Below are 17,001 nucleotides of genomic sequence, written 5' to 3'. Positions count from 1 at the left end.
TAAGACTATTCTTTCCACTAACTGATTTTTTCCTAATTAGGAAAAGACCACCAATGTTCTGTTTCGGTAGGGAACATCTCGGTCCAGCCTGAAGAGCACCAGCGCTCGGGGAGCGCCCAGCAGTCTGGTACGCAGTCAGTTGGCCGTTTGACTCAGAACATCGCACTCACTGACTCACAGATGATTCTTAGTTTTCGGTTGTAAGGACTCAGTTGCGTTCCCATGATCTCCCATTAAATGAGTAAAATACTTATAAAGATGTAGTATTTATAACAAATATGTAAGGTGCTTATACCTGTGCCTGGCACATGGTTAGAGCTATGTAGCAGTAAGTTCTATTATTAAATTATCATTGTTACCTGTGTTTCTTTTGCCACTTTGTAATACACTATGACTGGAACCTCTCCTGGTGCCCTCGGTGGGTCCAACTTCTACTGACTCCAAAATAGAGGCCCACCCAACATCGCATCTTTGGCCTCTGTTGTTCCTCTCTCAATGCAGAGATAGAGGTAGAGGTGTCTTCTTCCCCTCAGATTTCACATATTCTCGTGACACGTGAGAAATAGTTGAAGGAGCGGGTTAACCTGAAAGAGAGAGGAGGACAGGGAATTTTGCCGTAGGGCTGTAGGGAGGCTGAGGCAGTGGGCCATCTCTGGATCAATGATTCTTCAACCTTTTGTAGTGACAGCCTGCTTTGTAACTCTGATGCAAGCCCTGCCCTGAAAAACGGATGGAGCATTTTCAGAGGTGTCATAGACCTCCTGAAGTCCGCCCACGGACAGGGAGACTTCCCATCTCAGAGCCTTGCTCTGGAGGCAAAAACTAGAGCCAGGGAGTCGAGGATGGTGATGGGCAGGGAAAGCAGTGTTGGTTCAGTATCAGGGAGAACTTCTAACAGAGCAGTAGTTCTCCAACTTTGCTGGATTTTAGTAGCACCTAGGGTGATTTTAAAAGTCCTGATGGCCAGGGGCTGGCCCCGTGGCCGAGTGGTTAAGTTCACGCGCTCCGCTGCAGGCGGCCCAGTGTTTCGTTGGTTCGAATCCTGGGCGCGGACATGGCACTGCTCATCAGACCACGCTGAGGCAGCGTCCCACATGTCACAACTAGAAGAACCCACAACGAAGATTACACAACTATGTACCGGGGGACTTTGGGGAGAAAAAGGAAAAAATAAAATCTTTAAAAAAAAAAAAAAAAAAAGTCCTGATGGCCAGGCTGTGCCCAGACCAAATCAGAATCTCTGTGGGTAGGGTCGGGGCATTTTAATTTTTTCTAAAGCTCCCCAGATGATTCCAAGGAGCAGCTGAGTTTGAGAACCAGTAAGCTGGAGTGCTTTGCCATGGAACAGGCCCTCTGAGTAGTGTGTGCCTTGTCGGTGGAGATACTTCAAGCACAGAACGTTTTTCTTGCTGATTTGAATATCCTAACTATACTTAATCTCTCCTAAACAGTATCTATTTCTTTGCTATATTAACCTCAAGTTTAAATTTATTTTATTATTTAGTAAGTCCTTTTGCTTTTGATTCTCTGCTCTTTTCCTTTCAAACTGTGTTCTTGTTAAGTCTGTGGGGTGCCGTGGTACAAATGTATCTGTAATTCAGGAGAGAATGAGCTCTGAGTGTACATATAGGAACTTCTCTGGCCTGGGCAGTGACTGACGTGGAATTTCACAATATGAAAGCATCAGGCTGGTTTGCACAGTCTGTCTGGTCCTTAATCATGCTCCTGTTTGTAAACAGAATAGCACTTCTAGTTTTTAGTCACTTGTAATATCATTTTTTTCCTTTCAGATTTCATTCATTTCCCGTGATGTCATATTGGAGAAGATTAGGATGTCCACAGATATTTGAACTTCCATAGGTAAATGGAATTTTATTACCATAAAAATGCCACTTTAAGCCTGTGTGAAGAAGCTGAAATGGTAATTAAACAGATATTGTTATAAGAAGTTATTGATCTCTACTGCAACAGAAAATGAAAAAAGTGGATTTCTGGCAGGGGTCATGTGTAGCGAGAGAAAGCAAGGTGTGTGGTCCCCAGTGGCCTTTGTCTCATTACAAGCAAGGAATTCCTCAGGAAGGCACTGGCTGTTCATCCTCCCTCAGTTGGACCATTGGTGGTCACTATGTAGGCCTTAGAGTTTATCTGTGCAGCTTGAGGGGTCCCCAGGAAGAGCCCCTGTCTGTAGGAAGGTATTATAATCATGCCCATGTTATAGACGAGCAAACAGACCCAGAAAAGTAACTTGCCCAAGGCCACACAGCTAGTAATAGGATTGGAATCCTGGTTATTTGGCACCTGAGCCTGTGCTCCTGATCAGGATTGTAACTTTCCTAACCCTGTGACTGGATTATAAATGCCAAGTCCCATTTTTCAACCTGGAAAAGCATCAGTTAAGGATAGATAGTATCATCATCATTACCATCACCACCACCACCTGCTGTACTGGTTTGCTAGGGCTGCCATAACAAAGTACCACAGAGTGGGGCTTAAACAACAGGAATTTATTGTCTTGCAGTTCTGGAGGCTGGAAGTCCAAAATCAAGGTGTGGGCAGGGTTGGTTCCTTCTCAGGGCTGTGAGGGAAGGATTCATTCCAGGCCTCTCTCCTTGGCTTGTAGATGACTATCGTTTCCCTGTGTCTCTTCACATGGTCTTCCCTCTAAGCATATTTCTGTCCAAATTTCCCCTTTTTATAGGACACCAGTTATGTAGGGTGGATTAGGGTGAATCGACTGACTTAGCCTAGACCACGTGCTCCACCAGCTTCCTCAGAAGCCTAAGGATCCCCCAGCTGATATCCAGAGTTGCTGGGAAGAGAAAGAGTAGGAGGCTGGGGCGCCTCAGTCGCACATACCCATGATGGTTCTCTTGATATGAGCATAATACCATCTGGATGTTTTTGGAGTAGTGGGTAGGGATGCTTAAACCCACATTCCTTAAGGCACTCTGTATCCCATCACAAGGGACAGAACCTGTGCTAACATCATCCTGTCCTCTTTCCTTCACTCCCAACTTTGGTCTTTAATCAAATCCATTAGTCTTTAAAATTAGCCTTTTTCTTTATAATGTCAATAGTTGGCAATGGATGGTTTTGTAATACTTCTTCTCAGTCTATTCCTGAATGGGTCTTGAAGCTATTTCACTTGAGTTATTGCATTGCCTTTTTTTTCTTTCTTTAAATCAATGTGAAAAACAGTTCAACGTGCATTTCAAACTACAGGAAGAAGATGTTAAAGACTCTAAGCAACCATCACAGACATGGATCTTGCTCAGAAGAATGAGACTGAGTTAGAAAACAGTGAAAGTAATGAAATTCAAAGCACAGAAGAAACAGAATTAACCTTTACTTGTCCAGATGAAAGAAGCGAAAAGAATGCTATTTGTTGTCTTCTCAATATCAGTGACATTACACTTGAACAAGATGAAAGAGCCCATGAGTTTGTCATCGGCACTGGGTGGGAGGAGGCGGTGAGTATCTTCCTGAGTTAGGTATCTTGCACGTCTGAGTTTTGATGCTAGCCTTAGCCTTTTCTTTGACTTTTTTCAAAAAAATACTTACTATTACCAAAAAAATGTGTTAATGAAATATAGAAACCTTTAGAACAGAGGTAAAATGTAAATGACGATAAGAGCGGTACCTTTTATGGAGTATTCATGGCCACTTAGTCTTGGCAGGCAGTCAGTGCTTCACATATCTCAGTTCATTCAGCCTCGCAATAGCCCTATGAGGCAAGTCTGCTGAACAGCCTCACTTTTTGGACAAGGACACTAAGTCACCCAAAAAGTGAAATAATGTGCAAAGATCACCCAGCCAGTGGCCCACGCAGGGCTCCACTCTGGGTCTTCAGGACTCCAGACCCTGAGCTTCTTAACTGCTGTGCTAAACTCCCTGAGAGACCTGAGATTTCTGTCTTACTGGTTCCACTCAGAACCCTGTGGGTTTATTAAACTATTCTTAGAATCAATAATAGAATCCTAAATGTAGAATTATAAAGAAATTTGGTCTAATCCGGTAATTCTCAGGTGACAGTTGGTAATGTCACAACTCAGGGTGAGGGGAAGGGGATGTCACTGCATCTGGTGGGTCAAGGCCAGGGTGCTGCTCTACACTGCCCAGGATGGCCCCCACCCTGTCTTAGTTCCAGCTGCTATAACATAGACAGGGGGGCTTAAACAACAGACATTTACCGCTCACAGTTCTGGAGGCTGGAAGTCCAAGATCAGGGTGCAAACCTGGTGGGTTTCTTGGTGAGGACCCTCTTCCTGGTTGTGTCCTCCCATGGCCTTCCTTGGTGTGTGCAAGCAGAGAGGTCCCTTATCTCCTCCTCTTCTTATAAGGGCACTAGTCCCATCAATGAAGGCCCCACCCTCTTGACCTCATCTAACCATAATTACCTCCCAATGTACCACCTCCAAAAACCATCACATTAGGGGCTAGAGTTTCAACATAGGAATTTTGGGGGGACACAAATATATAGTCCATAACAAGCTCCAAATGTCAGTAGTGCCAAGGTTGAGAAACCCTGATCTAATTGGTTTATTTTATAAATATGGAAACTGAGGCTAAGACAAGGCAGAGTGACTCACCCAAGTCCACTTGAAAGAATCACATCTTCAAGAGCCCTTCTCTAGTCCTCTGTCTGCTGTGCTGCCTACACCGCTGCCTTAAGCGTTTGTGACCTTCCACACATGCGCACCCATGCCACATAAATCAGGCTTGTAGACAGTTCTATTTACAGATTTAAAATGTTCGAAGTTTAGAAGGTTCAGTTTACTAGTAAGGCAACTACTTTGAAATGTATATCTAAGGGCTGTTGGAAAAGAATTTGCTTTTAATTGGAAAAAGTGCTCCACATGTCCCTTGCGTAGAGTGTGTGTGCTGTTCACACTCTATCCAGGGTGGTCCTGCCATATCACCTCCTGCCTGCCGCTCTTCGTTCTCTCTGTCCAGCCCCCGACCCGTGCCCACCAGGCCTGCCTCGCTTCCGCAGGGCGCCTTGCTTCAGGAGAGGTGATGGAGGCCTGTCCTGCCAGATGCCGGCTTCCTGCGCTGGCTTCTGGCCCTTTGACGCTTTCTGTGCTGGTGCCAGGGAGCCCTGGCCAGCATTTGAAGGCGAACAGAGAACACCTTGCTGGCAGCAATTTGTGCGAATTTCCTATGCTTTCAGAGCCAAGAGACAGGAGATAGACGATGCGCTGCCTCAGGGGCATACGTTCTTGACGCGGACTGACTGGACACAAGGAGCCTTTCCTGTCACTACCTTAGTTTCTACTGTAGCTGCTCAGGTGGCTCTTAGGGTCAGGCAAGTGGGGAGCATGTGCTGGCTCGTCAGGGGAGCCTGTTGAATAGATCCAGAAAGACGGAAGTGCAGGGGTTGCTCCAGAACTTAGGTTCCCCTCAATAAATACACAATTAAGTAGAAGTTGCCTTGCTACACAAACACAGCCTGAAGACGAATCCCCTGGCTGGAGGAGGGCCTGGGGGGCTGCCTCCTTCCAGCTGGAGCCATCATCTGTAGAGAGGCCCTCATCTAAGGACCTGTCACCTAAGGACCTGTTAGCTAGCAGGCTGGGATTCTTGCCTTCCTGCAAAAGCTGGAGAGCCACCTGCGGAGCCAGGATAGGGAGGAGTGAGGTTTGAGGCCAGCAGCGTGGTCCCAGAAGAACCAGTGCCACCTGGGCAGCACGTGAAGGGACAGGGTTCCTGGAAGAAATGCGGAGGGACGAAGAGGCCGGGCAACGTGTCCTTCAGTGGACTCGGTGTGCCCCACGGGGCAGCAACCCTGAAGCCCCTGTATATAATTGCCATCTGACAATTGGGACTTAACTATAGAAGGAAAACGGTCCTTTCGGTTGGAATGTATTCGAGGTTATCAGGGTGGCTTTGGGAAGAGCTGGGACCTTGGAATAAGAAAGAACTGGATTCAAATCTGCCACTTACTGGCAGCTAACCTTGGGGAGGGTTCCTGTCCCTTAGCTCCAGGCTCTTCATCTGCAAATTTGGGCCGTAGGGGTGTAGTGAGGACACAAATGCCTAATTTGGTGCCAACACACGCTAGATTTTTTTTAAAGTGATGCTTAACACTTAGGAATTTTTAGCTGGAGGAATTTGGGGAGCTGAGCACATGAAGTGAGTGGGGCAGGGTGAGGAGGGAACGATGGTAAGGGGACGTTTTGTGTAGGATGACCAGAGGCTGACCGCATCTTCCAGGCCTGGAGACACTGCCGCCCCCCACAGCCTCTCCTTGTCCTCTGTGTGGGACTGCACAGACCCTCTGAATGTGCCAGAAATAGCCACTGGCTGTAACAATGTTTCAAGCCTCAGTTTCCCCCTCTGTAAGCTGGGTATCAGAATGTTTGAATTGTAGTGCTACAAGGAGGATTAAATGCAGGATGCTAACAGATCTTCAGCTCAGCCCCTGGAACATGGTAAAAGTGTGGGAGCTATTTTTGCTTTTCTTACACGTAAGGTTGCCAGATGGAGGAAATGACAACAGAGGACACCCAGTTAAACCTGAATTTCGGTAAACAGCACCTAATTAGTTTAGTATGAGTGTGTCCCAAATGTGGCCTGTACTTTTATATAGCACTCTATTTAACAGGACCTCTGTGGCAAGGTCAGCCAGGGGCTCCAGGCATGGACAAGGGCGCAGGTGTGCCTGGGGTACGCCACCAACTCCAGCACCTGCCTCTGCTTGTCCGCTCTCCCTCAGCCCCTCCACACAGCAGCAGTCTCCGGGGACGGGAACAGCCTGGAGGCACAAGAAAGCCTGGTAGGGAGGACAAGGACGAACAGTTTTGATTTTATTTTAATAGTTCTGAATGTATTTTAATGTGCATTTGAAAAAATATCTAGTCAGCACATCAAGGTGGCCATTTACAGATACTACTGCTCAGTATTTTAGCATTAACAATTCCTTTCACTATTTCAGATTAACAAATGCTATTACAAATACTATTGCTTAGTATGAGGCTAAAATAGGTATTAAAATTAAAAAAAAATAGGTGAGTGCATTTTAAAAAAAATCTGACTTCAAATAGGAGGGCCAAACTGGAGATGTGGCCAAAGTTGGGGCGGCTTGGCTGAGAGTAACGTGCTACTTTATTTGCAGGTCCAAGGCTGGGGAAGGACTTCTCCGACCGCCTGCATCTGGCCCAGAAAGAAGCTTAAAAAGGCGAGGGTGGGAGAAAGTGCCGGCAGCTGCTTACTCTGTGTCAGTTTGTCCCAAGGGAGCTCTGAGGCCAGGCCTCAGTTGGAGGCAGGGAAGTTGGAGTCGGGGGCACCGGCTGAGGTGGGCCCGGAGAAGGATCAAGGCAGCCTCTCCCAGACTCAGGGGCCCCCCCGAGACCTCCCCACTGCCTCCAGGGAGATTAGCAAGATCTGCTTTCCCACCTACAGTCAGGGAGAGAAAAAAAGTCTGCAAATAAAGGAGTTTATTTGGTGCATGGAAAACTGGGCCATCCCGGAGACTGGTAGGGGCAAGGACCCCAGAAGTCCCATCAGAGGCGCTAACAGAGGTCCCTTCACCTCAGACTCCTTGACTTCCAAGGCTCTGTTAGTTCTACCTCCCCTGAAGTCTTCATTCCCAAATGGCTTGGATGTTCTGGGTAAGAAGAGTAAGAACTTTTTCTGGCAGCCGGAAGAGAAGGTTCTGTGTGTGGAAAAGGATGAGTGTGTGGCTTGTGAATATGGATTGAAAACAGTTGACGGGAAAGGAGAAAAGAGACCCACTGAGCTGGCCAGTCACCTTAAGGTCAACGACCTGCAGCCTTTCCCTCCCCCAGCTGCCCGGACATCCCTGCTGGCCAACCCCGAGCCGTGCTGCCTGCCCTGGTCCCTCCTGCCTGAGAAAAACCTGGTGTGCCCTCCCAACCCCAACAGTGTTCGATATCTCGCCACCTTGCAGCTTTTGCAGAAACAGGGAGTGCAAAACCACAAAGCCAGACTCAAAGCCAGGGAGCCAAGACCTCCCAGGAACACCCAAAAGCGCGTTCTCACCGAGGCCAAGCAGGAAACCAGGCCAGAAACGGTGGAGACCAAAGTGTTGTCAAGCTCTCTCCTGCCGTTCCTCACAGTGAGCAGAGTTTTTATCCCCGTCTCCGCTCACAGGCTGCTCTGAGTCGCTACAATATACCTCCCAGGGAATGAACGCTGCTGGAGATTCATTCACCCCTCTCCTGTCCCCACCCCGTGCCCCTTGGCGCTGGCTCTGTCACCCTCTCCTTTTCATGTGCTCTCCCATACTCGTCCCTCCCTCCCTCCTTCCCCTTGTCCTTTTTTTGGACTGGTCCAGAGGAGATTGAACCTCACTGTATGAGTTTCCATTGATTTTGAAACCCCTATATTTATGTTACCTGCTTCTGTTGCTTAGTCGTTTGCAAAATGCAAACCGGTAATGCCAGTCTCCTCAGCCACTGCTGCCTTCTCTCTCCAGTCCCACAGGAACCCAAGCGGACGGTGGGCGATCCGAAGGGCCTCCCTCAGGGATGCCCCCATGGCGGCTCCAAGCCACGTGTCCTCCCCCAGTGCCTTCAGCTAAGTGGACTGGGCTTGTTGAGACCAAATTGTTTCCTGATCTTTTGAACCAGGCAGATCTGCTGCCTCATTTTCTCTTGCGACAAAGATCTGAAACATTGCTTTAATAGAAAACTCTGGCGAATATCCTTGTGTCCAAGGTGACATTTACTTACATTGTAGCATCATGCTCGTCTCTGTGTCTGGGAAGTTTTAGCCACAGCTCTACAAAATCCTTCTTTGGAAGAAGGTTAAGAATAATTAATTATTTGAAAAGAATTTCACTGTGATTATTGTCACCCCACATGCTTCCTCCAGCCTTACCTTGCGTCTAGTATTTGGGAACTCTACGACCCCGACAGACACTTATGAAATGGGGCTGTTACTTTCTCCCTTCTCCTGTCCCCCTACCCCCTCATTTTACCTCAATGTGTATTCCCTGAAGTTGTATATAAATTAAGCGTTTGTAAATGAGTTATACTTTAAATGCCAGGTGACAATGCTATGTAGAGTAATGCTCTGAAAAACCATTTTGTGATGTGAATAACCATTTAGCCGCTCTGTAATTACATAGTTTGCATTTGCTTAAGATAGGTTGTACTTGAACTCTGAACTTTTCATCTCCTAAATGATGGGCAGACAGAATATATGACTGTATTTGTAAATATCTGCTCTCCATGATTGGTCTTTGTAATATCTTGTCTGTTAGTTTTTTTTGTTTTGTTTTGTTGGTTTTTATGAAACACTAGAAATACAGGAATGCTTATAGGACAACAGTCATTAAAAGGTATATTTTGCCCACTGAGGTTGAACACTTCTTTACAGCCTAGAAGCAATTCTTAGGTTCTGCCCCCTCTTTCCTCCCTGAATGAAGAAATCATCTGGATTCTGTCCCCAAGAGGAGGCCCAACTTCCCCCGGTGTTTGGACAGTGGGGGAGTAGGACCTGGTACTGTCTGAGGACCCTGCAGCTCTGGCAGCCTGCGCACCTAAGCCAGTGGTTTTTCAAGCCCCCTTTTATAAGCAGCAGAATAAGAAGCAGCTCGATATATAAAGCATTCAAAGTGTTTAATTGGGAGGGAGGGCACTGAGCAGTGTGAGGGAGGGACCGAACCCCACCCGCTCAGCCCCGATGTACTTACCTTGTGAGATCTTGAGGCAGTTTGAATACACTGATCTAAGATACAATAGAATAGAGGCCGGCCCCGTGGCCGAGTGGTTAAGTTCGCACACCCCACTGCAGGCGGCCCAGTGTTTCGCCGGTTTGAATCCTGGGTGCAGACATGGCACCACTCATCGAGCCATGCTGAGGCGGCATCCCACATGCCACAACTAAAAGGACCCACAACTAAGAATATACAACTATGTACCGGGGAGCTTTGGGGAGAAAAAGGAAAAAAATAAAATCTTAAGATACAATAGAATATATTTTTCTTAAGAAAAACTCTTTTGTCGAGATAAGGGTTATAAATTCTATAGATTTGGAGGTAAACATATAATAATTTAGAATTAAGAGGAGAGTACAAAGTTTGAACAAAGGAAGGGTCCAAATTTAAAGATTTGTAGTATCCTTCTTCTTGAGCAAATAATTAATTTGGCCAGCAAAATATTGACCAGAGGGTTCCTCTGTGAATAGGTGAGAATGTTTTGCGTTCGGCATCTCTTTGTCTAAATAATTAGTCAAGTGCCAACTAATAAATAAAGTTGCTCTGGGATCTTATTTGCATTAGCGCAGGTTTAGCTTGTTTCTTGGTGGATAAAGTCACTCTAGGCCTTGTTCCAATGTCCACTCAGATTAAATCAGGACATCCAAACTGGTCCTTGCGTTCAAGTCCAGACGAAGGCTGAACGTTACTAGAATACAGTCCTCATTAGGTTCTAGGTCCCTGACAAGACACTCAGGGGAAATCCTGCCATTGAAGGGAGCTAAGCATGTCGTAATGTAGGTGCCATCGGCCCTCTTCCTACCGCAAGATGATGCTCTCAATTCGGTTTGAGTTCCTCTAGTCCTCTTCAAACCAAGCATGGAGGACTCTGTGTTTCATCCCTCATTCTGTTATTTTTGGATGTCTCATTAGTAAAACTTTCCAAACTCCTATTGTTCTTGAAACCCTAAAAAATCACCAAGTGGAACTGTGGCAGCACCCGACACAGGGCTCGTGCTGGGCTGAGGCCAGGGGATGCTGCTGAGGGTCTGGGGGAGGCAAGGGAGACGCTGGAGGGAGACCTCAGAGACAGGAGAGGTAGCACTCCTGAAGGGAAAGGGGAAGGCTCTCAGTCAGAATAGGGCCTGGCTACATTTGGACAAGTATGTAGGACTTCGGCTATTCAGGGAGACTTGCCCTAATTTTAGCTTTATTTTTTATATTCTGGACTTTGCCCCTCATTGTGAAATTTACCTGTACTTCAAAGACCATGCGATAAAATGATTTGAACCCAGAATCACATTTGCCTTCACTCTCCCTCCCTCTCAGTTCCGGAGCTTCAGGACCCAGAGGGCCCCCAGGAGCCCCAGCCCCTCTCTGTGGGAGCCCCTCGTTGACCAAGCAGGCAGAGCTGCATGACTGGAGGCCTCCTATCTAGGGCTTTTCGGGGTGTCTGGGCTTGGGTCCAGTGTAACCTTGACGCTATTAGGGGCTACTGAGAAGCAAGGTGGGGAAGAAACACTGGGGCTCTTGTGTCTGACCAAGGGCACACAAGGGCAGCCCTGGGACCACAGGGAACACTCTCCCACCATCTGCCAGGCTACCTGGGACAGTGGAGCCAGGACGGATTCAACGCTGTGCTCCCGATGCCCAGGCTAAACCCCGAGTCCTAAGCAGCAGCATGTTTGAGATGCAATCACAAAACCAAATATTTCACCCAGGACATGGAAAAAGCATGGATCACCAGAAAGCAAAGAGTAAGCTACAAGCAGAAGCAGTGAGGAGACGCCAAGCTTGGAACAAGGTTTTACTGAAACATACCATGCCAATGTGCTCACTCCATTGGGCCCCCAATTTTTTTTCAGTTCACATTGAGGTAACATAGGCACTTTTGAGAATAAGAACGTCACCACGGGGATACAAGTTTTCCAAAATGTTTTCATTTTCTGAAATATTTGACTGTTTCACTGATAAACTAAAAAAAGAGTATCACTTGTCTTAATTTTGTTGTATCTTTTTTGCAGCCTTATGTCCTGTAAGATTAACTTGGTTGAGAGTAAAGTACCAAAAGTTAATGGAGGGGCCTTATGCAGCAAGTTTCTCCTACGCCAACCTTCGCTATTTTTGAATTTGTGGATTTAGAACAAAGTTACAAATGTGTTTGTTATTTATTAGTAAGGCACTATAAAATTTAGTTTTTTCTGAAGTTTGTTGAAAGAACTGAATGGATATTGGTACTCTTTCAGTTCAAGCATTATAGACAATTCTTTTATTCATCTACAATTTGGGCAATTGCTTCTTTCAAACATGCCTATTTTTAAATGACTTAGTGCCCACATTTGTTAACGTTTAAAACACTGACAACGCGCGAATCCTCTCTATCTGCTCTTTAGCCCGCTCTCTCGATATGTAAACTAAGCGATCAGTGTATCTGCTAATCAATACGGTTCACACAACCGAGAGAACTCTTTGGATTTGAACACTGCAGAACAAGGGTATTGAGTCAACTCTTTTTGGCCATAAGAACATCATATTAGCCAGCATCTTGCTGAAGAAACTAGATTAAAATTCATGCCATTTAACAGTCTTTTAGATGTTGGGAGTGAGTATGAAGCCAAAAGATTAACTATCCTCTCCTAGTGTCAAATTTAATCAGTGGCACTTTAACACCCTTCAGATGAGAACACACACACGTTGTGAGATAGAAGGAAAATAAAAGTGCATGATTCGTGAGATTTCAAAGCCTTGATCCCTAAAGTTACATCCCCCAAAGTTACATGTTGCTCCTTCTCTTTAAGAGCCTTCCAAGGACGAGCTGGAGAAGCATTGCTTTAAACATACCAGATAGTAAGTGCTCTTCAGAGTCAATATTAGATAGCAGACTTTGATGAGCAGGTTTGGACTGGAATTGAGATAAATATTCTAAAATTGAGGCCGTAAAGGATTCCATGAAAACATCACCCTGTTATTTGCCACTATTACTAAAACAACATCACAACTAGACTGACAATGATACATTTTCCCCTAATCAAAAGTAGCTTCAAACCTTACTCAGCATCTTTCAGGTAAGTCTACAAAATTTTTCTACTGTTATTTTCCCTTTTATGGCAAGGGAATCAGAAACACACAGATTTGGCTTTCCTGCAAGTTAGTTACTGAGCAAAGAATGACTCATACTCTAACACTCTTATTTTTGCTCTTAAACCAGAACCACATTATTTACAAAGATAAAAGGCCTATTATAAAATGGTAACATTTGGCAAATGCATGAATTAGAGTAATTTCCTTTAAATAAATTTTCCAAAAACTTAAATCCTAAGGTGTAGAGTTTTTATCAAAATAGAAACTTCACATCAAAATAGAAACTTTGGTAATGGAGTGTCTTTTCATTTTCCATTAGAAAAACTGTCAGCATATTTTATGAACAAAGATAAAACAATAATGAAAATAACCAGGCACTGTGCGACTTTCAGAAGATGACGAGTTTGTGAAAAGTTAAGGAAACAAAATAAGTCACATTATGAGTATGTTGAAGAATTCACACAGAAAAGTAGAATTCTCACTTCTCTTTAATCACTGAATTTCAGTTTTTACAAATATCTTAGAACAATTCAGATAACTAAGGTTTGGGGGGAACAGTTCTTTCTTGTAAATGAAGAACTATTACATGCTCCATTTTTCTGTAAATAACTCTATTGGCTGGATTAACAAACATGGCCACAGAAACAATTGTTTTTAAAGCCGCAGATCACTGCATTTATATTTACAAAAAACATAAACAGACATGCATTTCTCCTTTACTAGGAGGACTTGAATAGATGTTTGAACATTAAGGCAGTGACAATTCTAAAACAATGAAATGCTAAGTTAAGGCTTTATGTTTGTTTTGAAACCCATATTCATAGGCAACTGTGACCAAAGCAAACGTTCATCTACCAGGTTGAGTTCATCTGCCCAGGATATGTTATTTACCCATCTCAGCAATGCTCCTACGGGATAGGAATTAGTAGCAACACCATCAGCTTACTTTAATAAATTATTAGTCCTCTCCTTAGATTTTATTTTGAGGATTTAGTCTTCAGCAACACAAGCATGCGCCACAGAAGGAACAGAGCATTTTTTTTCTTTTCGTAAACTTAGAAAACTTACAGGCTGTACTGATTTTTACTTGCCTGAAAGTTGGCCAACAATCAAGAATTCAGGATCTCCTAAATAAAGAAAACCCCAAAAGCACCCTGACCATACGCCCATCTCAAAACACAGATGTTCTTGATTATTGAAGCAACTGGTCTTCACCTCGTTTTCCTTGAAGAAGACTGTTTGGTATCAGCCTCTCTAAACAGACAAATAAATAAAGCAACAAAATGCAGAATAGCCTATTTTACATGAATCTATTCTATAATTGCTCGCAAGGCACAAATATCCTTGCTAGACCAATGTCCTTCCTTAAGAAACGATGAGAGGTGGATGGAGGGAAGATTCAGTTTAACTGTTGATTGCACTCTTGCCCTATCAAGCTTATGCACAGCAGTGAAATTTAGAGGGGAATGTCCTTTTCTCTTTGCATTATTTTTTCTAACATTGAGAGCGACAAAACTCAGATCCAGCCTGTCGGTGTCCTTTGAGAAGCAGCTCTGGAGCTGCACCCTGGCCTACTGCAGAGAGCATGAGGGACGTTCGGGGGCACGCTCCCTCCAGCAGGAGCTAACAGGCATGACTGCACAATCCAGCATCTCCATGGTCGGGAGGACTTACTCTTATTTAGACCAGAAGGATCGCTATTTACGCGAAGCGCTTGCCACTACTTCTTTAAGCAGTAATTTTACAGCAACATGTGCCTTGTGAGGAAGGTACTGTACACTTACATGGGTATCAATAATAGTTCATGTGAAGAAGGAATGGCAATGAATACATGAAAGCTGTCTCAAAAGCTAAAGATGGCTGTAGTTTTCCTTTGTGTCTTCAAATCAGAAAAGAGTGAGATGTCAAAGCAGATGAAGCTGCAGGCAGCATGAGTCTCAAACCATCTAAGCACTGGTGTTTCAATCTGATGGTGCAGCAGCAGAAGTCTCTAGATACTACTATCAGAAAACAGGAATTTCTAACAAGCACTGTCAAAAATATTTTAGGTACAAATTTAAGTTAAGCAAGTCACACTTTGACTAAAATGTTTTGAAGATTTGAAAAGTTTGTACCCTAGTACCTGGTAAGCTTGGCTTCAGATAAATGGTTAGATGGGTTTTAAAGGTGAAATACATTTTTTTTTAAGATGAGAAGACTAGCTGTGAAACGGCAAACGTCGGCAACACAAAAACAATCATTTTTAGGTCAACATCTTACATTTTATAATACACTCACATTTATACACAAATTTCATGTTTACACATACAAAAGGCAAAGAACCTCGAAGAATTGAAGTAACTGCGTCACAGACTACATTCAATAGAGTTAATACTGTTGTCCCCATTCTCCAGTTTCTAAATCCAGAAGGAAATCGTAAACGCCATCCCACACGTGGCCTCCGTTGTTAGAAGCTGGAGACTGTGTGTAGTTCTGCACACGTCTGGGTTTCCACAGAACTGAACTGAGATTCCATTGTGTTCCAGGCCAAATCGGCCAGAAGAAAGTCGTCCATTGCCGTTTGAGTTTCATTGCTGGTGCAGAACAAGCTCCCCAGGGCTTCAAAGCCAGAGCTCATGGTCTGTGTTTCTGTGCTGTTCAACTGAACTTTGCTCTCCAGAGCAGGCATGTTTTTAGCAGTGGAGATTCCTTCGGTTTGGGTCTCTGTGTCAGATGAATCAGTACTCATGGAAAAGCCGGAGTGTTTCAGAATACTTCCCAGAGGCAGATGAGGGCTACTGTCTAAAAAGAAGTTTAAGTCTGTCTGTGTCTGCGTGTCAAACATTTCAAGGCCTAGGAAGTTAGAAGTCCCCCTACAACCGTAGGACTGGGCAGAGGTGTCTGCAAGCAAGAAGTCAGTTTGGGTCTCTATGTCCAGCGATTCCAAGACTGGCTCAGTGGCCATGGTGCCAAGCTCACTCTCTTCAGTCTGAGTCTGGATATTTGAGGCCGAAAAGAACTCTTCAATATCAAAATCAATTGCAGGATTCTGTGTTGGGCCAGACGGGAGCTGGGTGTCAGGTTCAGTACTTGTGTCAGACAAAAGACTACGGTTGTCCAGTGTTTGACCAGGCAGATTACTTGACAAGATGTTTTCTAAATCACTTAATAAATCTATGGTTTGGGTCTGGTTATCTGTCATGTTCTGTGAAGGCAGCATACTATTCTGCACACCGAAGTTTACAATTGGTGTGGATTTCTCACTATCTTGATTTAGAGTCTTAGGCTGGCTCTGCGCTAACAAACCGTGAGTTACGGTCTCTGCTGCTAAGCCGCCGCTTACAACACTGTCTGTAGAAACACCGTATGAGGAATGCACGCTCTCAAAAATGTCTCCACACATTACAGCTTGGGCCATCTGTACTCGCTCATCTGCTGGACTTTGCATTCCACTGGTTTGAGTTTCTCTGGAGATCCCACCTGACTGGAAACAGGCATCTACAAATGCATCAGTCTGAGCCGCTATAGATGAGGTTACTTTAGAATTGGGCAAAAATGTTTGAGTATGAACACTAATGGGAAGGGAAACTTGAGAACCAAACGTCAAATCAGTTTGAGAACAAGACGATACGGAGGAATCAGGGCTGGCCCACTGTGCAGAAGGTATGAAGTGTTGTGTGGCATAAGATAGATCTGTCTGTACATTGATTGAAGAAATGCTGTTCTTTTGACATGTGTTCCCTGGTTCCTGTAAAGGATCAGACGGACTTTTACCCAAGTTCACTTGAACACCTATACTAATTGGCTCAACACCAACAGGATTCACAATTTTTGAAAGAGGGAGGCTCTCCTTAAGAGAGCAAGCCTCTGAATCTAGGCCAAGGATCAGGGTTCCTGTTGACAAGGGCAGTAAGTGCACAGCACCCGGGGCAGAGCCCTGATGGTCGACACCGAACACCACAGGCTGGCCCGAGGGGTCGGCTGTGGGCACAAAGACAGGCAGAGGGGAAAACTGCATAATGGGGAGTTTAATCAAAGCCACTTTGGGCTTTGGTAAAAGCAACTTCTGAGGATATCTCGGAGGTGTTGTAAGAGGCTGCTTTCTGGCATTAGAGCTGCAAGAGTCTTCAAAGGAAGCGACTAGCTTTATTTCTGAAGTTTCTAGTTCTTGAGCGTCTGGTCTCGGGGCTGGTTGGTTGTTCAAGGACTCAAGGGTCTTACTGGACAACTTCTGGTTGTGCAGACAGTTTTCCATTTTCCTTTTCTTACTAGGTGGATCC

General features: G+C 44.9%; 2 protein-coding genes across 9 annotated transcripts in view; one reads left to right on the top strand and one right to left on the bottom strand.

Annotated features, from left to right (window-relative positions):
• The window catches only part of C28H16orf46 (chromosome 28 C16orf46 homolog), a 25,593-nt gene extending 11,674 nt beyond the window's left edge, over window positions 1-13,919 (top strand). For 3 of the 6 annotated variants that reach the window (XM_014844554.3, XM_014844620.3, XM_044760989.2), the window contains exons 2-4: window positions 1,791-1,860; window positions 3,223-3,470; window positions 7,115-13,919. In XM_014844554.3, coding sequence (XP_014700040.1) covers window positions 3,261-3,470; window positions 7,115-8,122 — 1,218 coding nt within the window. In that variant the 5' untranslated portion in view covers window positions 1,791-1,860; window positions 3,223-3,260 and the 3' untranslated portion in view covers window positions 8,123-13,919. Of the gene's footprint in view, window positions 1-45; window positions 128-1,790; window positions 1,861-3,198; window positions 3,471-7,114 lie in introns of those variants that run through there. The other 3 variants (XM_014844762.3, XM_044760991.2, XM_044760987.2) reach the window with 2 other exon arrangements.
• The window catches only part of ATMIN (ATM interactor), a 37,969-nt gene that overhangs the window by 9,791 nt on the left and 11,177 nt on the right, over window positions 1-17,001 (bottom strand). For 2 of the 3 annotated variants that reach the window (XM_044760982.2, XM_070500571.1), the window contains exon 4: window positions 13,213-17,001. In XM_044760982.2, the coding sequence (XP_044616917.2) occupies window positions 15,189-17,001 (1,813 nt within the window). In that variant the 3' untranslated portion in view covers window positions 13,213-15,188. Of the gene's footprint in view, window positions 1-359; window positions 585-13,212 lie in introns of those variants that run through there. The other variant, XM_070500572.1, reaches the window with a different exon arrangement.

Source organism: Equus asinus, chromosome 28, assembly GCF_041296235.1.
Source record: "Equus asinus isolate D_3611 breed Donkey chromosome 28, EquAss-T2T_v2, whole genome shotgun sequence".
Taxonomy (NCBI): Eukaryota; Metazoa; Chordata; class Mammalia; order Perissodactyla; family Equidae; genus Equus; species Equus asinus.
The sequence above is the reverse complement of the archived record's forward strand: the minus strand, read 5'-3'. Positions and strand labels throughout refer to the sequence as shown.